The 22,686-nt window shown below is 44.9% G+C and overlaps 1 protein-coding gene across 1 annotated transcript in view; it reads right to left on the bottom strand.

Moving 5' to 3' along the window:
- Positions 1–22,686, bottom strand: part of AGPAT2 (1-acylglycerol-3-phosphate O-acyltransferase 2) — a 42,318-nt gene that overhangs the window by 10,503 nt on the left and 9,129 nt on the right. The window contains exons 2-3 of the mRNA XM_014054304.2: positions 9,362–9,495; positions 8,063–8,238 (exon numbers count right to left, since the gene is read on the bottom strand). Coding sequence (XP_013909779.2) covers positions 8,063–8,238; positions 9,362–9,495 — 310 coding nt within the window. The remainder of the gene's footprint in view (positions 1–8,062; positions 8,239–9,361; positions 9,496–22,686) is intronic.

The raw sequence follows: 22,686 nt of genomic DNA on the forward strand, positions 1-22,686 counted from the left end.
TCTTTTTGCAGCAGTTGTTAAATGAACCCATGGTTCGCATTGGGACCAGTTTTGCAAAAAAAAAACCAAAAAAAACAACTATTGGTTTTCAGCAAAACCATTGGAAAATGCCATCATGTGATCATTGTAGAGAGTGATAAATGTTGCCCAGTACACAAAATGTGGTCATGTGATGTGGGTGGGACCATCTGTCAAAACTTCTCAGTCTAGGTGCAAGTACCTGCTGTGCCCTGTCAACTGCCAGCCCCTCCAGCAGCCGAATCAGAGGAAGAGGAGGAGGAGGTGTGAGAGTCAGGGTCAGCATCAGGGCAACCTGAGAGCTCCCAGGGGGAAGAGGGAATGAAGCTGGCAGAGAGAGAGAGAGAGAGAGAGAGAGAGAGAGAGAGAGAGAGAGAGAGGCAGAGCCTGGGCTGTCCGTCAGCCCTCAGATGGAGAGTCAACAGCCCCCAGGTCTGGAGGTGGCTGATGAGGAAGAGGAGGAACTGCTGGGTCCAGTGCCTGACACGCAGATGCATAGAAGGCAGAGGAGAGGAGAGCAGTGGAAATCTATGGGCCGATCCTTGGTTCGGAAGAGCCACCACTGCTAGCGAAGCCCCACCCTAACTCTGGGGATCAAAGGCAGGCAGCGGAGATGAATAGGTGTGGCAGACAATGGATGGACTTGTTAGCCTGTGTTGAGAGAGGAACTTTTTGTGGGGGCTGCTGGCTCTCCTAGTAAAGGAACCATTGCTTCAAGTACAAAGGGTTTGTTGTGTTTGGGGAGCTAGGTCAGAACAGTACCCCTCGCCCCCAGGTCCATCGTAACTACAAATAGTTGCTAAGTGACCAATCCTAAATCAAGAACTACGTAACCTAGCATACAGCTGTTTTAAAGGTTGCAACATCACTCAAAAATGCACTGGCTGAATTAGGCTGCTTGCATTTAGGACAGAAAAATAAGACCAATAAGAATATTATCTTAGGCTATTCCTATGGACTACAAAACTTTGGCAACTTAAAAGATGTGTGAACTTCAACTGCTACAGAGAAGGTGGTTTTAAACTGCTCCCAATTTCATTTAGCTGTAGCCCAGGAAAATTTAACTCCAGATATTGTAGCTTTAGTATATTAAAGTATAAAGGTAAATGTAAAGGTTCCCCTTGCACATATGTGCTGGTCGTTCCTGACTCTAGGGGGCGGTGCTCATCTCTGTTTCAAAGCAAAAGAGCCAGCGCTGTCCGAAGGCCTCTCCATGATCATGTGGCCGGCATGACTCAATGCCGAAGGCGCACGGAACGCTGTTCCCTTCCCACCAAAGGTGTTTCCTATTTTTCTACTTGCATTTTTTATGTGCTTTCGAACTGCTAGCTTGGCAGAAGCTGGGACAAGTCACGGGAGCTCACTCTGTTACGTGGCACTAGGGTTTTGAACCACCGAACTGCTGACCTTTCTGATCGACAAGCTCAGAGTCTTAGCCACTGAGCCACCATGTTAAAGTGTAATGACTTGATAATTAATTATAGTTCCTTATGTCTTTTTATAGACACAGCTCTCATAGAACTAGCATAGAACTGACAAAGTCCCAGTGTAGAATACATTCTCCAAGATAACCTGACTCAGTTTTTATTGCAAAAGATTAACCTTGTACCCTTACTAGGTGGTTTAGTACAAGGAGTTGCATCTAGGTAGCTGGCACAAGTCCAAGCCACACAAACATAAATCTTTCTAAATGCTATGCAATAAAACCACATTTTACTTTGCTGCCACCACCTCAGTTCAATAGGGCGATTCTGGTCACATTTCTTGGAAAAGTTTTGTGTATGACATAACAAACAGCCTCTATATATTATATATATAGTATATTAGCAATGTCATAAAATACTTTCAGCTCATCTTTGACTTCTGACCAAAACTGAGATCAAAACCTCTGCTTGCTAAGCAAACCGGTGTTTAAATGAGTCATGCCTAATTTTACAACCTGTTTGCACAGTTGTTAAGTGAATCACATGGTCATTAAGGGAATCCAGGTGCCCCTATTGGCTTCGCTTGTCCAAAACCAGTTGCGAAGGTCACGAATGGCGATCATGTGACACCCCTCCCACCCACCCACACACCAGGAGATTGCAACTGCCATAACTGAATGCCAATTCCAAATCATTACCAAATTTTGATCCTATGATTTTGGTCACACTGACAGTCATTAATTCTGAGGATTAATTGTAAATCATTTTTTTCAACTTTACATCGGTGGTTACACAGTTGTAACTCAAGGATTATCTGTATATGCTCTCCCATGTAGCTTTGTAAGGGAAAGGAAAAAGTTCCCTGGCATATCTGTGCTAGTCGTTCCCGACTCTAGGGGGCGGTGCTCATCTCCGTTTCAAAGCCAAAGAGCCAGTGCTGTCCGAAGACATCTTCATAGTCATGTGGCCGGCATGTGTCAAAGCCAAAGGGGCACGGAGCACTGTTCCCTTCCCACCAAAGGTGGTTCCCATTTTTCTACTTGCCTTTTTTACGTGCTTTCAAGCTGCTAGGTTGGCAGAAGCTGGGACAAGGAACGGGAGCTCACTCCGTTACGCGGCGCTTGGGATTCGAACCGCCGAACTGCCGACCTTTCTGATCGACAAGCTCAGCATCTTAGCCACTCAGCCACCTTTTTTGTTACAGTAAAATCATAAGAAGAAATTGCATTTTGGTGGTGGAAATTGCATTTCAACCCTGGAAGCATATATAGGTAAGTCCTTGACTTACAAAAGTTCATTTAGTGACAATTCAAAGTGACAACAGCATTGAAAAAAGTGACTTATGGCCGTTTTTCACTCTCACAACCACTGCAGCATCTCTATGGTCAGGTGATCAAAATTCACACGCTTGGCAACTGACTCATACTTATGACGGTTGCATTGTCCCGGGGTCATGTGATCCCCTTTTGTGACTTTCTGATCAGCAAAGTCAACAGGGGAGACAGATTCACTTAACAACCGTGTTACCAACTTGACAACTGCAGTGATTCACTTAACAACTGTGGCAAGAAACGTTGTAAAATGGGGCAAAACTCACTTAACAAACATCTCACTTAGCAACACAAATGTTGGGCTCCGTTGTGGTCTTAAGTAGAAGACTACCTGTAGAAGGCTATTTTGACTTTTTTTTTTTTTAAAGTCTACAATTCAAGGGTAATATTGCGAGCTGGATCTTGGAGCCACAAAGCAAAGCTCAACAAAGTGAGGTCGAAAATGGCAGCACACATTTCTACAAAAAAGCCGTCGTTGCTACACGCAAATATACAGTAATGTTTTTGAGGGCAAAAAGTCATTCAAAGTGATACAAGCTCAGGATCTAAAAAGATCTTCATAGACTTAACAGGGAGAAAAGCAAAGTTTTACACCTGGGCAGGAAAAACCAAAGAGATGAATACAGATTAGGCGAAACCTGGCTCCAAAACAGGAACTGTGAGAGGGACCTTGGCGTCCTAGTGGACAATCACGTCAACATGAGCCAGCAGCCAAAAAAGCTAACACAATCTTGGGGTTGTATAAACAAGAGGCACAGAATCAAGATCACGTGAAGTGTTAGTGCCTCTTTGCAAAGCCTTAGTAAGGCCACACTTGGAATACTGCAACCAATTTTGGTCCCCATATTACAAAAAAGGATGTTGAGAGTTTGGAAAAAGTGCAGCGAAGAGAAACTGAGATGATTAAAGGCCTGGAGACTAAAAAGTGTGAAGAATGGCTGCAGGATTTGGGTGTGGCCAGTCTAGAGAAAAGAAAGACCAGGGGGGATATGATAGCAGTATTCCAGTATTTGAGAGGTTGCCACAAAGAGAAGGTCAACTTATTCTTCAAATCACCAGAGAAGCAGGACAAGAAACAACGGATGGAAACTAATCAAAGAGTGAAGCAACCTGGAATTAAGGGGAAACTTCCTAACAGTGAGGACAATGGACCAGTGGAAGAGCTCACCTTCAGAGGTTGTGGGTGCTCCAACACTGGAGATTTTTAAGAAGAGAGTGTGTGAAATAATCTCCTGCTATCGGCAGGGTGTTGGGCTGGAAGACCTCCACATTCCAATGCTATTATTCAGTGTTTTATGTTCTAACTTCCACTTTGGTCTCTCAAATCATTGAGAGCAGGAAGAAAAAATCTGAAGCTCTTCTGGGAAACCAGAAATTTAAAGTGCTCTAAAATCAACTGGTCCAGCAAAATTAATGGCACCTTTTGTACCTGATGGGCTCTTCTTGTTCAAGGAGCCAAATGGGTTTGAGGTGATTAGGAAATAAAATAGCTGAAGCTCTCTTGAGGAGTTTGGAAAAGTGGCCTTCAAATACTAGCTTTTTCTTTGAAGTTGTTTGGACTGGATTGGTTCCAAATATCTTAGGGAGCTCAGGTCAGGGAGAGTAGGTATCCTGGCACTCATCAGATCAGACCAGAGGCCGGGAAAGACATATGGAAGCTGCTAACCAGCCAGGGAGCACCCTACTCCAAGTTGGCCTTCCATCAATTGGTCAGTTGCCCGATTCCCTTCACTGTTAAATTTAGCTGGAAACAACTCCTGGTATCGTTGTGTTAGTCACAAAGTTCTGTCTGAGCCATTGCAACCCCATGGACAACATTCCTCCAGGCCTTCCTGTCCTCCACCATCCACTGGAGTCCATTGAAGCTCATGCCTATTGCTTCAGTGACTCCATCCAGCCACCTCCTTCTCTGCCGTCCCCTTCTTCTTTTGCCCTCCATCGTTCCCAGCATGAGGCTCTTCTCCAGGGAGTCCTTCTTCCTTCTCTTTAGGTGGCCAAAGCCTTTGAGTTTCCTCTTCAGGATCTGGCCTTCTAAAGAGCAGCCAGGGTTGATCTCCTCTGGGACTGACCATGGATGGCCTTGCAGTCCAAGGGACTTGCAGGAGTCTTCTCCAGCAACAGAATTCAAAGGCCTCCATTCTTTGGCGCTCAGCCTTCCTTATGGTCCAACCTTCACAGCCATCCATTGCAACTGGGAAAACCACAGCCTTGACTAGACGAACTTTTGTTGGCAGGGTGATGTCTCTGCTTTTTAGGATGCTGTCTAGATTTCCCATCGCTTTCCTCCCCAGGAACAAGCTTCTTTTAATTTCTTGGCTGCAGTCCCCATCTGTGGTGATCTTGTAGCCCAGGAAAATAAAATTGGTCTCTACCTCCATTTCTTCCCCATCTATTTGCCAGGAATTAAGAGGACCAGATGCCATGATATTAGTTTTCTTAACATTGAGTTTCAAGCCAACTTTTGCACTGTCCTCCTTCACCCGCACCAAGAAGCTCTTTAGTTCCTCTTCACTTCCTGCCATTGGAGTGGTATCATATACATATCTGAGGTTGTTGATATTTCTTCCGGCAATCTTAATTCCTACTTGTGATTCATCCAGCCCTGCCTTTCTCATGATCTGGTAGAGGGGCCAAAAACACCTTAGCAAGAAAAGCATCAGGCGTTTCTCTTCCGTGTGGGTGTGGCTAGACAGTTGTTTTCATCAGCAGGGAAAAAAGCCTGTGTGTGCAAGGAAACTGCATGCGTGAATGCAGATTGATTGGTGGGCCATGAAAGTGTGACCTTTTGATCTTGGGGATCTCAAATGCTGTTTCAGCATCCAAAGATATGAAGCTGATTAAAATAGGTAAGATAGGAAATCCCAACAGTGCCATAAAAGGTCCACTTGTTTTACAAACAAGTGCAAATAAGTAAACAGTTAAAAATGCACACTTGCAAAGAACAAAGCTCTGTTATTATGGCGTTTGGTTACTTCTGGGGCTTAAAATGCACATGGATCTTGCCAAAGGATCTTGCCAGGTGTCCATTTTTTTTAGCTTAACGTTTGGGCAGAGAGGGGCAATGCAGCCACCCTTTTAGAGGGCAACAATTCACTCAACCAGGTGTGTCTAGACAAGGTGCCACGTGTGGCTGCTTCAGCTCAGATATGTTTACTTCTCCTGCTTAGAATCTGCAGCCTTATTGGGACAAAGCAGGGATTCCTGAGGTTCTTTGTGAAAACCCCAGCAAGAGATCCTTTTGAGATGCCTTCACAATGCTAAGTCGGAATAACAGAATGACAGAGTTGGAAGATACCCTGTAGGTCATCTAGTCCAACCCCCCTACTGCCCAAGCAGGAGACCCTACCCCATTTCTGACAGAGGGCAGTCCAGTCTCTTCTTGAAAGCTTCCAGGGATGAAGCTCCCACAACTTCTGTTCCATGGGTGGATTGTTCTGACTGTCAGAAAAAAACATCAAATACGGGAAGATGCTCTCCTGTCTCCCCTGGTCCTTCTCTTCCCTAGATCATCCATGCCCAGTTCCTGCAACTGTTCATCATATGTTTTAGCCTCCGGTCCCCTCATCATCCTGGTTGCTCTTCTCTGCCCGCTTTCTAGAGTCTCAACATCTTTTTAATAGTGTGGTGACCAAAACTGGATGCAGGACTAGGTGTGGCCTTACTAAGGCTTTATAGAATGCTATCAGCACCTTACTTGATCTTGATTGCATCCCTCTGTTAATGCAATTTAGGATTGCACTGGCTTTTTTGGCTGCTGCCGCAAACTTCTCACTCATATTTAATTGGATGTCCACTAAGACTGCAAGGTCACGGTTACTGCTATTAAGCCTGGTTTCACACCTAGCATATCTCTTCCCCCATCGTGAAGGAAGGCATCTTCAACAACTCATTATGGAAGATAGTTGTCTTCACACAAAACCTTGACCCTTGGCAACATTGTGGAAATTGTTTGCCCTGCCTTCTTCCAGAATGGTTTCATTTTCCCGATTCTGAGATTTCCAGGTGGTCTCCCTTCCAATGAGCTTGTAATTATCCAGCAAATACAGGTAGTAGCCCTTGACGTACAACTGAGTACAAAATTTCTGTTGCTAAGTGAGATAGTTGCTAAGTGAGTCCCATTTTGCGACTTTTCTTGCCACGTTTGTTAAGTGAATCAACAGGAATGTGGCAATGGTGGTAGGCCTGAAAAATGATCATGTCATTTTTTTCAGTGCCGTTGTAACTTTGAGTGGTCACTAAATGAACTGTTGTAAGTTGAGGACTATCCTTAAGCAATGGTGGCTTCACAAACATCGTCTTTTAACGGCCCCATAATCCCTTGCGAGGTGCAGTCAGGGCAACTGAATGGAGCAGAGTGTTTTAATGGCCAGATGCCCTTCCTGTCTCCAATGTGGAATTTCAGTTCAGCAGATATAGTCTCCTTGTGCCCAGAGAGAGAAATATCTGCCTCCACCTAGGATTGAACTCACAGCCTCCTGATTGTGAGAGAGCTCCAAATGGTGGCTTCACAAACCCTGTGTCAAAACAAAGGCTCGGTTCTCACGATGATTTTGCCTCATCTGGCATACAAGCTGAGTGGCCGATGTACCTTCCATGTTCTGACCTCGTCTTCCCCCCCAAAAGCACAAAGCAGATTCCTGGTCCTGAAAAAAACCCCTTTTATTAAACAAATGTGAATTCCTCTCTTTCACATTCAGCCAAGGCCTGGCAAACAGCCTTTCAAAGGCGTATTTATGACCACAGACCTTATCTATCTTGGAAAGTTGCCATGTAAATATTTTCCAAATTAGGTGTTGTGCAAGGAAAGACTGGACACAGAGTCTCTGAGATTCATGGACGGGTCTTCACCCTCCTGAAACGATCGAACAAACTAATTGTTTCCTGCAAAAGCCCCCTCCCCTTTTGCTCTTCTTTTATTCCCTATGGGAGGGGCCATTCACCGTCCACCTGTGACTTTACTCCCAAGTCGACCTTAATTTCTGAGCTGTTCTCTTCTGGCAGCTCGGTCCATGCGCACACTGGGAACAGGCTCTAGCTGTTCCTCTGCCTCACTGCTGTCTAGCTCCGTAGGCACCTGATCACTGTCAGACGGCCTCTGCACCATCTCTGCCTCCAACGTACAGCCCTCATCTGAGCCTTCCCCAGCCTCCAGGACTGGCCCATATTCCTCCCCAACCTCCTCACTGTCCGACTCTGCTGCCAGCTCCGCTGACCGCTTGCGGGCCACAACATTCCAGAGGAACCAGGCCAGGGGGGCTGTAGCTGCCCTCTCAGTCCCCACACACTCACATTCTCGCTGGTCATGGCCTGGCCGACTCCAGACATCACGGACTTGGCATTGCCGGTGCTCTTCCGGTTGATGAAGATGATCCCACCCAGGTAGATAATCAGCCCCACCGGCCCAAAGTATAAGAGCTCCTTTTTGGCAATCTGGACGCAGCGCTCCGGAAGGATTTCCATCAGCCCTGCGAATGGCAAAAAGCAGGAGGAAGAGGCGTGAAAAGCTGCCTCCGAGATTGGAGGGGGGATCGCGCCAAGAGTCCCTCTCCCTGTCTTTGCTAGTAGAGACCCAGAGGAATGTCCTGTTTGGGTTGAGGCACCCCGACTTAAGTCTGCCTGGAAGGCCTGTTGGGCAAGTAAAAGATGGAAACGACCCAGATGCACCGTTATTCTCTAGCTTTGAAACCCGAGTCAAGATTTCATGCTCCCTGGGGAAATCAAGAGTTTCTCAGCTGCATTTCACAGCTTGGGGGTGGGAGAGGGTCTCGAAAGGCTGGGCTGTGGTGGGGGAACAGGGAGGACCAACCAAGAAGCCTCCTGGTGAACCAGGAAGGTGAATCCCACCCATTCACATCATGCATCTAGTCTGGCTAATAGCCCAGTTGGGTGGGCCATGAAGCAGCCAAACACTCTTTCACTCCTGCCATCCATCCATCCATCCATCCATCCATCCATCCATCCATCCATCCATATCTCTATCAACTCTATCAACTCTAGCTATCTAGTGCCTCTGAGCACGTGCAGAGTGCATTTGAATTTTTTTTGAGTGTGTGTGTCTAAAACCATCTATCTCTATCTAATTCTCTCCAATTCTTTCTATCATTCTGTCTATCATTCTATCTATTGTATATCTAATTCTATCTGTCTGTCTGTCTGTCTGTCTACCTACCTACCTACCTCTCTGTCTCTCTCTCTACATACATACATATATGCATATATACATACGTCTATCTATATCTACAGTATCTCTAACTCTATCATCATCATCATCATCATATCTCTCTCTCTCTCTCTCTCTCTCTCTCATATCTATCTGTCTGTCTGTCTCTCTCCAGTATCTCTATCTCTATTAACTCTCTATCTCTATCATCTATATTTTTCTTTCTGTCTGTCTGCCTATCTATATCTATCTCTTTATCAACCGTATCTATCTCTATCTCTCTCTCTCTCCCCCTATCTATCAACTATATCTATTTATCTATCATCTATTTACAAACTATGGTTTTAATTGAGCTGATTTAAATCAAGCCTTGGTTTAATCAAATCCACCCTGGGAGCAGCCCTCCCACTGAGCCCCCAGACTCCTACCAATCATGTCCAGGATACTCTGGTGGTTTGAGATGATGACACAGGGACCTTCGACCTCGAAGTGCTCCAGACCCTTCACTTCAAACCGCAGGCCGTAGAAGTACTTGAAGGTGCGAACCACATTTTTAATGATCCTAAAAAAGAAAAGACAGGCAAAAGCGAGGGATGAGACATCTGGGCCTTCCAGAGGTGAAACTTTGCATCCAAGATGGCCCGAAGCTGTGCCTCAACAAAAGCCACATTTTTCCCCCAACTCTCTTCCCGCTCGCCTCCATGCAACAGGTATTTTCTTCGCTCATTAAACCCGAAATTCTGGCTTTTTAAAACAGTGAAACCTCTTTTGGTGAGGTATTAAAAAGGGCTGAGTGAGTTTTCCTGCTTTCAGCTGGAAAAACAAGTTCCTCTCTTTTCCGCCCGTCTAGTCACCTGCATCAACGGCTTTCTGAAGACAAGAAGGTAAATAACCATGGAAATGACTCAGGTGTTTCAAGGAAAACCATGGCTGGCAAAGTCCCTCAGCCGCCCTTGGAGTGATGGAGGTAGGGCGTCACTCTTGGCTTCACCTCACAGCTGCCTGCGTCCCTTTGCTGTCTCTCTCTCCCTCTCTCTCTAGAGATTCCCCCAGAAGCTAGAACCTAAAACATATGAAGAACTGTTGCAGGAACTGGGTATGTCTAGTTTAATGAAGAGAAGGACCAGGGGAGACATGATAGAAGTGCTCCAACACTTGAGGGGCTGCCACAGAGGGGAGGGGGTCAAGCTCTTTTCCAAAGCACCTGAGGGCAGGACAAGAAGCAATGGGTAGAAACTAATCAAGGAGAGAAGCAACCTAGAACAGTTGCAGTTCAGTTGCCTCCTGAAAAAACACCTTTGGAATAACCATGACCAGGATGACTGAGAATCTCCATAGATTTCCAACCTAGAACTAAGCAGAAATTTCCAGACGGTGAGGACAATTAATCAGTGGGACAGCTTGCCTCCAGAAGTTGTGAATGCTCCAATACTGGAAGTTTTTAAGAATGGATAACCATTTGCCTGAAGTGGTATAGGGCTTCCTGCCTAAGCAGGGGGTTGGACTAGAAGACCTCCAAGGTACCTTCCAACTCTGTTATTCTATTCTACACTATACTACAAGGTGCTAGTTATTACTTATAAAGCCCTACATGTTATTGGACCTGGGTACTTGAGAGACCGCCTCCTGCCAATTACCTCCCATAGACCCATTAGATCCCACAGATTAGGCCTCCTCCGTATTCCATCTGCCGGCCAATGCCGGTTGTCGACCACCTGGAGGAGGGCCTTCTCTGTGGCTGCTCCGGCCCTTTGGAACGAGCTCCCCATGGAGATTTGGACCCTCGCCACCCTTCAGGCTTTCCGGACAGCCATTAAGCCTGGCTGTCCCAGCAAGCCTGGGGTTGAGTCCCCCCCCCTACTCGAATTTGCTGTGCTTGCTGTGCTTTTTTAAACTGTTGTATCACTGTCCTGTCCTGTACTTTCTGTATTTGTTTTCCCCCTTCCCCTGGTTTTTGTTCAGCCGCCCTGAGTCCCTTCGGGGAATAGGGCGGCTTACAAATCGAATAAATACCAAATACCAAATACTACACTACTCTATACTACACTAATCTGTTCTGTTCTATTCTATGTAACTAGAGACTAAAACATAAAGAACAGTTGCTAGAACTGGTATATCTAGTATGATGAAAAGAAGGACTACAGGTGACATGATGGCAGTGTTCCAATATCTGAGGGGCTGCCAGAAAGAAGAAGGAGATGAAGCTGCTGGGTGAGACCAGACAAGACCGAGTGGCTTCTGATGTTCCCTCCCAAAGATTGTCCAACTGTTCCATCTCTCAGGCTGGGGGGCGAAATTATAAGCCCCTCAGAGAGGGTTCGCAATTTGGGAGTCCTCCTGGACCCACAGCTGACTCTAGAACACCATCTGTTGGCTGTGACCAGGGGGACCTTTGCCCAGGTCCGCCTGGTGCACCAATTGCGACCCTACCTGGATCGGGAGGCCCTTCAGACAGTCACTCATGCCCTTGTGACCTCAAGACTGGATTATTGTAATGCGCTCTACATGGGGCTGCCCTTGAAGAGTGTTCGAAGACTCCAATTAGTCCAGAATGCAGCCGCGCGAGCAATTGTGGGTGCACCAAGGTACACCCACGTTACACCTATCCTCCGCGAGCTGCACTGGCTACCTATTAGTCTCCGAATCCGCTTCAAGGTGCTGGTCACTACCTATAAAAAAGCCCTACATGGCATCGGACCTGGGTACCTGAGAGACCGCCTCCTGCCGATTACCTCTCTCAGACCAATTAGATCGCACAGGTTGGGTCTCCTCCGGATTCCATCTGCCAGCCAATGTCGGCTGGCGACTCCCCGGGGGAGAGCCTTCTCTGTTGCAGCTCCGGCCCTCTGGAACGAGCTCCCTGTTGAGATCTGGACCCTTACTACCCTCCCAGCCTTCCGCAAAGCCACCAAGTCCTGGCTGTTCCAGCAGGCTGGGGGGAGCTGAGAAGCATCTACCTCCATGGAAATTGTGAATGTTAGTTTTGTTTTTAATATGTTGTCTTTGTCTCTTTCCCCCTTTCCCTTGTCTTTTGTGAGCCGCCCGGAGTCCTCTGGGAGTGGGCGGCATACAAGACAAATAAATAAATAAATAAAATAAATAAATAAATAAATAAATAAATAAATAAATAAATAAATAAACTATTCTTCAAAGTGTCTCAGGGTAGGACAAGAAGCAACAGATGGAAAATTATCAAGGAGAGAAGAACACAACCTAGTGAGATTTATTGATAGTGAGAATTAATGGAACAGCTTGCCTCTAGAAGTTGTGGGTGCCCCATCCATTAAGTCCATAGATTCTTTAATTTTATCATCTTCTATATCCTGACCTTTGAAATAGATTTCCTCTCCATTTAATTCCTCTTTCTGTATTCCATTCTTTCCATTTTCAGGAACAAACTAATTACCATAGATATCAGCAGGTTTAGTCTCTTTATATTCATTTTCCACTTCGGTTTTTTGAGTTTCAATCACCCCGTTTTGCATTTGATGAACATTTTCAATTTTCTTGTTATGTGCTCTAGGTATTCCAGTTTTTTCTCTACTATATTTGATAATTTCTGTATTTCTGAAAATATATTTTGCAAAGTTAAGACCTCTATTTTTTCTTGATGTTGTGTAATTTTAATAAATACAGCTGCTCTAGCTTGGAAGATTAATAAAATTAAAGCATAGATTCACAAAGAACGTTATTTTCACTTTCTCTGGTTGAAAATATACTTCAAAGGGACATCTGCGTGCTCTTATCAGTCTGTAGCCAAACAGTAAAGCCTTGTGGTGCCAAGTCAAAGCAATACATAAAAGAAAGAAAAAACCTTCTGTTTTGAATACACAAAACTCCGATCAACAAAACCTCCCAGCCTCCGGAGCGGAGACACTATTAAAGAGTTTCTTTTTGTATCTTTTTTGTATTTCAAATTAGAAAAAGAGGTCTAATTTTTAAATGAATTAGAAAACTACCCACAACAATAAAGGGGAAAACTTTAGTCTGTAAATTACAGAGTGTCACAAGGGGAAAGTAGAAGAAGAAAACTTAATCCATCCATTTCAAAAGGTTTGCATAGATTCGATCCATGAAAATAACATTTAAAAAGTAAGATAACCACTGTCCAAAACCATTCTAAATTTAATTCCGCTGCTTGATTCTTCTATTCTTCCATTTAACTTGATTTTTGATTTTTTAAAGGCAGTCTCTTTTTTTAAAACAATAAAAATTCCTCACCAGCTGGAAACACTTTCTCTTTCTGTATCCTTCTGTTTTGGCGCCACCCCAACTTTGTCAGCCTTGGCTGGATTTTTTGTCGCTGGCTTGAAAAACTTCTCTTGCTTTTTTCAGGGATTTTGCAATATCCCCGAGATTAGCAAGACGTATTCTTCCTGTTCACCATCTCTTCGGGACGGTTTAGGTCAGTTTGGACCACCCAGTGGCAAAAGTGTTGGCTGTGGCCTCAGAGCATTGAGACTGCACAACCATATCGTTGAGACATTGGCTCCTCCTCTCACAGGGGTTGGACTAGATGACCCACAAGGTCCCTTCTAACTCTGTTAATCTGTAACACTGGAGATCTTTTAAGAAGAGACTGGACAACTATCTGTCTGAAATGGAACAGAATCTTCTGCCATGGGCAGAAGTTTGAACTAGAAGACTTCCAAGGTCTTTTCCAATCCTACCGTGTTTCCCTGAAAATAAGACAGGGTCTTTTGTCTTTTGATCCCTGAAATAAGTGCTCGGCCTTATTTTTGGGGAGGTCTTATTATTTTTGAGGTGCAGGAGGCAGCGAGCATGGCCACCTCATAGCTGCTGCTGCGTGGCAATATTTTTGGGGAGGGCTTATTTTAGCGCATGCGCTTAAAAGCCCAATTGGGCTTATTATCCGGGGTGGTCTTATTTTCAGGAAACAGGGTATTATTCTATGTTCTTATCCCCAGCCTAGGACCATGAAAAGCACAGGATCTTGGAGGTCATCTACACCACTATCCCAATAAGATCATCCTGGACAAAGGGTTGCCCAACTTTCACCTCTCATGGGCTGAATGAAGAGGCAGATGGATGGGGGTGGGTGGATGGGGGTTGGTGGCCCGTTCCAAGACCCAAGTTAGTGAAACCAACCGATAGTCCCTCCTGAGGATTTGTGATGGTTCTGCCTGCATAGGACTTAAAACCAGAATAGGGCAGCTACAAATGGCAAGGGAAAAAGTATCGTGGTTAAATTTTTCAGAAAGCTGGGAGGTAAAGGGAACCCATTTACCAGCAAAGCCCATTTCCTTTCAGTCTGCAACTTCCACTCCTGATTTAATAAAATCCCAAACTTCCTAGAGAAACTACCACACCTAAAATTCCCAGCCATTATCCCACATGGGTGGGAACTGCAGTCCCAACACTGTCTGGGATTGCTAAAAACCACCAAGAGCCGCTAATTAGTCCACTTATTATTATAATTATGACAGGAATTTCCACTGAAAGTCTTGACGGGTGTAAGTTACATCAGATTCAACTTTAGGATAAATTTCATGGTGAGCAAATCACGAGGTGGTTAAAGAAATCAGAACTTCCCCAATTGGTGTTTCTTGCTGGAAATTGGCCAAAAAAGTCACAAAATGTGACTGCAGGATGTTGCAACTTGTCATAAATGGGAGCTGGTTTCCAAGTACCCAAATTGTAATCACACAATTGTGGCATGCTGTGACAGTCGTAAGTGTAACTACAGGTTGTTAGGTCCTTTTCTTAGCACTGTTGTAACGTTGAACCTTTGTTCGGTGAAAGGAGAATCATTACTAAACTAAAGTCCCAGCTTAGATACAGATACAGCTTAACAGAGTTTGAAGGGACCTTGCAGGTCATCTAGTCCAACCCCTCCACCCAAGCAGGAGACCCTACACCATTTTTGATCGATGGCAGTCCAGTCTCTTCTTGAAAGCCTCCAGGGTTGAAGCTCCCACAACTTATGAAGGCAACTTCTGTTCAACTGGCTGATTGTTCTCACTGTCAGGAAATTCCTCCTTATTTCCAGGTTGAATCTCTCCTTGTTCAGTTTCCATCCATTCTTCCTTGTCTGGCCTCCGGATGCTTTGGAAAACAGCTTGACCCCCCTCCTCTCTGGGGCAGCCCCTCAAATATTGGAAAACTGCTATCCTGTATCGCCTGGTCCTTCTCTTCACTAGACTAGCCATGCCCAGTCCCTGAAAGCTTGTATCTTTCAATTTATATTGTTTTATTTGTTTACTCGTACAATTTGATAGCTTTTTAGTAACCTTGATTATCACTAAGTGTTGTATCTTATGAGTCTTAATGAATGTATTTTATTCTCCTTATGTACACTGAGAGCATATGCACCAATTTCCTTGAGTGTCCAATCAGACTTGGCCAATAAAGAATTCTAGTCTATTCTATTCTAACCATTCATCATATATTTTAGACTCCGGTCCCCTCATCATCCTCTTCTGCTCTTCTCTGCACTCTTTCTAGAGTCTCAACCTCTTTTTTTATACTGTATTGACCAAAACTGGATGCAGTATTCTAGCTTGCTTTGCTATCAGCTGCAGCACTTCCAACACCTCCTGAAATGAAGGCAGGTGGGGTAAATTATTAGTAACCTATGATTATCACTGTGTCTTATCTTATGGTTCTTGATGAATGTATTATATTTTATTTTTCTTTATGTACATGAGAGCATTTGCACCAAAGACAAATTCCTTTTGAGTCCAATCACATTTGGCCAATAAAGAATTATATTCTATTCTAAAGGAAGGTTGCGAGAGCTGGTCGGGGCAAAACAAGAGGGACGAGCCACGATGCTGTCCCAGAAGATGGAAAGTGCATTGCTTCTCCTGCCCTGGCAGCCCAAGGGAGGGGAGGGGCAGATGGCACACCACCCTGAGAAGCTGGATCCGATTGGCTCTCTGCAGCTGCCCCATCGTCATGCAAATGGGGGCAGAGTCCACTTCCAACGTATGGAGCAGAAATAGTGGTGAGTAAGCCTCAGGCCAGAGATCGAGGCCAGAGGTCCAAACCATCCTTGGGATGAATGGCTAGGACTTTTCCAGAGTGTGCAGAAGAGAAATAAGGATGGAAAGAGCAGCTTTGCACATCTCTTTAGCTCAAGAGCCCAAATGCAACAAGCCAGGGTGGATAAAAATAGGTTTTATTTTTTAAAAAAACATATCAGATTTTTTAATTTAAATCAGATTTTTTATTTAAATCAATTTCTTTTATTTTTATCATATTTATTTTAATAAAATGCTTTTGGGGTAAAAATCTATCTAAAGATAGTTTTCTATTTAAGATACATTAATAGTTTAGTTTATTCATCATTAAATGGAGCTTAGTTATATAGCATGAGGCTGTCTATTCTGCAATATTTATATTTTTGGTACACTCATTCAATGAATGCAAGCTGTGAAAACATGCACTGCATTGATACATTCATACAATATCACAATAACCATGAGATAAATCATGAAACGAAGTTCAGGAAGATTCCTTCATCCCTTTGTTTTGCAAATTTATGTACAATGTAATCTGTATGATTGTTTGAAGGGAAATGCATCTGTGCCACCAGGCACCAAGTGTGAGGAGGAAGGGCAAGCAGTAAAAATGAAAGTGAAACCTTCTAAGCAGCTTATAAATATAATATTAAAGAGCACCTTGTCATTTCAGATCCAACATGGCAGCCCCTGTTAGTGGGCATCCACTCACCTGCTGCCCACCAGGTCCCTTCACCTTGTTGTGTCCCTAGTGCATCAACAGCCATCCCATTAAAGTGAATGGGACTGTCGGTGAGTCAACAGGGGGTCAGAGGAGGAGCCATTGTGGGACAGAGATGACAATTGCTCTTTAAAAACTATGATTTAAATGGATTTAAATCAAACCTTTTTACTAGTGATTTATATCATGATTTAAATTGTGATTTAAATCGAATCCACCCTGCACTGAGCAAAGGCCTAGCTTTTCTGCCAGTGAGGAAAAGGCATTTTGCAGAGTGATATAGTCTGCTTGAGGGACTTTGCACGAAGATGTCATGTCGAAGGACTTTTTGTTCTCAATTTTCACATGACTTCAGGAGAGAAACTGAACTCTAGATGGTTCCACAAAAGCCGATTGCTACAGTGGAAAGAAGAGCCAGCAAGGAAATTGGCTCTCTCTGTAATTCCTCTCTGGACAAAGAGAGGACCGGGGATCACCCACAAGTGCTCCAGACAACTGCTCCTTATGAGGAAAGCACAAGCAATAGTCTCCGACTGGTTCAGAGTTCTGGGAGACAAAGCAATAGCCCTCTTTTCACTCAAAACAGAGCCAACGCTTTCCAAGGGATGCAAATGGATTTACATATTTCCTCTTCTAAAAAGAAATGTAATCCTTCCCGTGGGAAAATGCTTTTGTTTTGAATTCTCTTTAAAAAACAACAACTGATAGGATTAAACTAAGAAGTTTGGACGTAAGGAGGACCCAAAAGGAACTAAAGTGTACAATTAAAGGGGAAGAACCCTTAATATGTTTTACTAAGACAGAATTAAACTGTTTTGTAATACAGAAGAATGTTTTTGAGCAATGGATTTGGAAGTTAATTTTAAGAGCGTCTGTTGTAGAGAACTGTGTTTAAAAAATATTGTGGAAGCAGAACAAGTTTTACCAGACCAGATTGAGACAGTGGATTTAAAAATGAAAGGCTACAAGAGACAGAAAAAGATGATGCACTTTCAAAAGAAGCCAGGCTATGTCTTAATTAAAGCGGATTAAAACAGAATTTGTAAACCAGGAGAAGGATTTGGATTTTCCTAGATTGGATTTACAAAAGAGGCTTCTTAAAGCTCTGAAGAATTGTCTGCACTTTCTATTTTTCTACTCTCTTAATTTTTTTAAAACTTTGAACTAGCTTTTATCATTGTAATTTTTTAATAAATTTACTTTTTAAAAAATTCCTGAGGTAAAATAAATAAATAAACCATGCTGCCAAGTCACAAGTAACTCCCAAAACAGCCAAGGCTTAATCCACATTTGAGCCCTGCGTTTTGCACCTAGCCAGCCCCAAGGTGACGGCACCTAGGTCCCAATTCCCTCTTCTCTGGAGCATCTTCAAACGGGGCCCCTCCCTCACAAAAGGAGGAGGAACAGCTACCCACCAATGCAAAAAAAAAAAAAAAGATTTTCAAATCCCTAAATGCTAGATCAGGCGTGTCAAACTCAAGGCCTGGGGCAGAGTCCAGCCCACGGGGTGCTTAAATTTGGTCCGCAGGGGGCTGCCCTAGAAACATCAGGGGTGTCAAACTCAAGGCCCAGGTGCCAGATCTGGCCTGGGGAGGTGCTTAGATCTGGCCCACAGGGTTGCCCTCGAAACAGCGAGGGACCGGTCCATGCTGCCTCTGCTAGCGTGGACCACATGCGGCCCCATAAGCTCCATTTTTGCTGGCAGAGGATTGCAGGAAGCCGCCGCAGCTGAAAATGGTGCTCAGGAGCCCGTTTTCACTGGCAGAGAGCTTAGGCCACCACAGGTTTCCTGACACAAGTGAGGTTGAGCTGGCCACATCCACCCTGCCACCCCGAGGTCAAGCACAACCCTGATGTGGTCCTCAATGAAATCAAGTTTGACAACTCTGTGCTAGACCAACTGTGACAATTTAAGGAGCGTGAACTTTGGGTAATGAAACATCTGCAAGAAAACAGAGAGCACCTTATATCAACCCTGAGCTACTAATAATATCAGCAACTGCTGGGAGATTTTTTGGAAGGGACCTTATAGATCACCTAGTCCAACCCCCAATCCAAGCAGGAGATCCTACACCATTTCTGACAGAGGGCAGCCCAGTCTCTCCTTGAAAGCCTCCAGTGATGAAGCTCCCACAACTTCTGTTCTATGGGTTGATTGCTCTTATTGTCAGAAAATTCTTCCTTATTTCCAGGTTGGTCAGTTTCCATCCATTATTCCTTGTCTGGCCTTTGGGTGCTTTGGGGAAAAGCTTCACCCCCTCCTCTCTGTGGCAGCCTCTCAAATATTGGAAGATGCTCTCCTGTCTTCCCTGGTCCTTCTCTTCCCTAGACCAGCCATGCCCAGTTCCTGCAACCGTTCATCATATGTTTTAGCCTCCAGTCCCCTCATCATCCTGGTTGCTCTTCTTTGTACTCTTTTTAGAGTCTCAACATCTTTTTTATAGTGTGGTAACCAAAACTGGAAGCAATACTCTAGATGTGGTCTTAATAAGGCTTTATGGAGTGGTATTAATACCTCACTTGATCTTGATTGTATCACTCTGTTAATGCAGCTTAGGATTGCATTGGCTTTTTTGGCTGCCTCCGCATACTGTTGTCTCATATTTAACTGGTTCTCCACTAAGCCTCCAAGATCCCTCTCACAATTACTGCTATAAAGCCTGGTTTCACCCAGTCTATATGTGTCCATTTGGTTTTTCTTGCCTTAAGTGTAAGACTTTACTTTTCTCTACTTTGAGTTTCTCTATTTTGTTGGATGGGGCCCAGTGTTCATGTTTTTGGGACAAAACTTACTGAGCTCTTTTAGAAAAGAGCAAACCCAGAGGACTTTGCATGGCAAAAACTTTTCCAGGTTAAAATAACGAAGGAGGGAGATCATTGCTGCTCCTGTCCCACCCCCTTCCCAATTCCAGAGCAAATGCATGGCTATTTTTACCAAGCAAGATGAAGTATAGCATTCACACTAAAGGCTCAATGCTGTCAGGCTGCAACATCACAATTCAACTGTAAGATATCTAAGCCTTCTGTGACAATCGCTCTTTGCCCACAAAATGTTTCTGGAGTTCTGCAGCCAAAGAAAAGAAGAAAACCAGTCTATCAGGATTGTGGGGCGTGTGCCACTTGCAGCTTCCAATCTCAGCCAAGGAGAACAAAATCATCCAAAGCCTCCGGAATAACAATATCAAAGCAAGGAGGGGCAGTTTTCATTAGGCGGATTATGACAAGGAAGCTTAGAAGCAACTGTCAAACCCCCCACGTTCTGTCAACTTTGATCTTCTGATCCCACGCAACGCATCTATGAACAAACTGTGGGACAGGAGAAATCATTTCCCAAATTGGCATCTGCATGGAGACATCCAAGGACAGTGATGGCTAACCTTTTCTGGACCAAGTGCCCAAAGTGCACATGTGTGTGGGTGCCCAAACCCTCAAAATCCAATGCGTGCATGGCCTCCTGTATCTGCCTCCCGCACCTGTGAGTGCCGCTCCCCCCCACATGTGCGACAAGGGACCTGATGACCAGCTGGCCAGTGGGAGGTGTGTGTGTATGTGCGGTGGAGCTGAACTGGGGCGACAGCTCACGTGCCCACAGAGAAGGCGCTGCCTGCCACCTGTTGCATGCGTGCCATAGGTTCACCATCCCAGTCCCAGGAGACCCAACCGGGCATCTTCTACCAATCCAGTGGTAAGAAAAGTACGGCCCTGTCCTTATGGCCAGAAATACCAAATGCACAGGTACAAAACAGAGGGTACCTGGCTGAATAGTAGTAATTGGGAGGGGGATCTTGGGAGTCCCAGTGGACAATCAAAAACAGCCTGTTTTTGAAACCAGAAGAGGAGCTGGTGATGGCATGCTTGCCCACAGAGAGGTCTCTGGCACGCATGTCATAGGTTCAACATCATGGCTCTAGGGAGCTAATCCATCCGTACAGACATCAGTATCATCAATAAGCAGTTGATACCCAGTTGTATGTCTCTACCTCCAGCCACACAAGTGACATGATGGTGGTGCTGGTTGAGTGCCTGGATTTGGACAGAGGGGAGCCAGTTTTGACCCAACCATAGCAAGATGGAGCGTCCATAGGTTTTTGCACCCTTCTCCAAGACCCCGTCGATACTGACAAAACAACAGGAATACTAGAGATCTTCTAGTCCCAACCCCTGCTCAAGCAGGAGATCTACGCAGCTCCGAACAAATGGTTGTCGGATGTATTCTTGAAAACCTTCAGTGATGGAGCAGCCACAACTTCTGAAGGCAAGCTGTCCTCACTGTCAGGAAACGTTCCTTAGCTCTAGGTTGGATCTCTCTTTGTTAAACTCCCATCCATCACTTCTTGTCTTGTCCTCAGGAACTTTAGAAGGGGATCGATCAACTCCCTCTTCTCTGTGACAGCCTCTCAAATATTGCTACTGTGTCCCTTTGTTTTGGATTCTGGATGGGACGGCACTTCCCCAGATTGAGCTGGTGCTCAATTTGAGAGTCTTCTTGGGCTACTCAAGGAGCAAGTGGCAGCCATGGCTGGGGGGAGGGCTTTGCACAGGGATTGGACAAGAACAGGAATCGGCAACCTTAAACACTCAAAGAGCCATTTGGACCCATTTCCTACAGAAAAGAAAACAAAACCCTTCCGGTGCCTGACTATTTCCTGAGCGGCTACAAAACTAAACGTTCTGTTTTCTTCTGCAACTTTTCTTTCTTTGGATTTATCCATGGTTGACCTACCGGGGGTCGAAAAGCTCAATAAATCATATGCTGACGAGTGTCCCACTTTGGCAGTTGTGACGCATATTTTGAGCAACAGGGAGCTGCAGCAGAGGGATGAAAGAGCCACATGCGGCTCCAGAGCCACAGGTTGCTGGCCCTTTGGCTAGAAGCTCTCTAGTATCCCTTCCACAAGAGTCTTCTAGTGGAGCAATGGTGCTCTTTCCTGGACTGGCCAGCCTTGCTCGTGGTCACCCACCCCTTGGTCTCCTCCCTATTTGAAGAACTGGAACATGCTCCACCTGGGAGCTGCCTGTGAAGACTGCCCTATGAAGAGTACTGCACCCAGTCATGGCAGGTGTCTAGGTTTACACAGGTAAATTTTTTTGCAAGCTGTATCGGTTTCCAGGATCTTCCTAGGTGCAATTCAACATGCCAATTATATCTTTAAAGCCCAATTAGACTCAGATCATCTGTGGGGCCTCCTTTCCCCAAGGAACCCTTCCTACCAGGTCAGGCGCTGTGGGCATACTGCAGGGCTTTCCCCTAAACATTGCCATCTGATGGGCGCTAGGAGGCATGTTTTTTTCCCCAAGGCAACCCCCCTTTCCTCAGTCCTGGTTGCAAGCTGTCCACTCTGCACCCCAAAGTCTGGCAGGCCTCCTCGGCTCTTCCCACCTTCCATAAATCTTGCTAGGATAAAGTTAAGTAACTACACATTAAAAAAATTGACTTGGTGCCAGGCCTTTGAAGCTTTTAATGTTCTAATGCAATTAGTTCTATAGGCTTTTGATTGGGAGCCGCCCAGAGTTGATTAGAAAATGGGTGGCTATATAAATGTTTTCAACAAATTATGAAATTAAAAATGCTGACAGCTCATAGGTCAAGCCAAGCGTTATTTCATAAGCTACATGTCATGCCATGGTTAGTTAGTAGATGTTAACCCTCTGCATTTTTCTCTTTACGGGACACGCCTGCGTTCTGAAGGGAGGCCGCCTGTCAGACCTGGAAGCCATCGTTTACTTTTTGGATTTCAGGCCTGCCACACTTTTTGCTGTGCGAAAATGGGAGGGGGGTTATAGGGAGTTGGGTGATATGTAGCCATAACAATATTCTTCTTAGATAGCCAAGGTCATCTTTGTCTCGGCATTTGGCCAGATCTGAATGGGAGGGATCTGTCTTTGTGGCAGTGGAAGATTGGACCATGGGATGGACTTGTGGGTGTTGGGGCAGGATCTTGAACTTTCATTTGGTTGGGGAAACCTGGAAGCTGTCAGATTCAGGTTTTCCCAGAGGTGCCAACATGGCTCTCTTAATAAATTGGGACTTAGAGGAATCTCTTGCCTC

The sequence above is a fragment of the Thamnophis sirtalis genome, unplaced genomic scaffold (assembly GCF_051295495.1).
Source record: "Thamnophis sirtalis isolate CommonGarterSnake01/CBP01778 unplaced genomic scaffold, rThaSir2_p1.2 scaffold_2, whole genome shotgun sequence".
In the NCBI taxonomy this organism is placed as follows: Eukaryota; Metazoa; Chordata; class Lepidosauria; order Squamata; family Natricidae; genus Thamnophis; species Thamnophis sirtalis.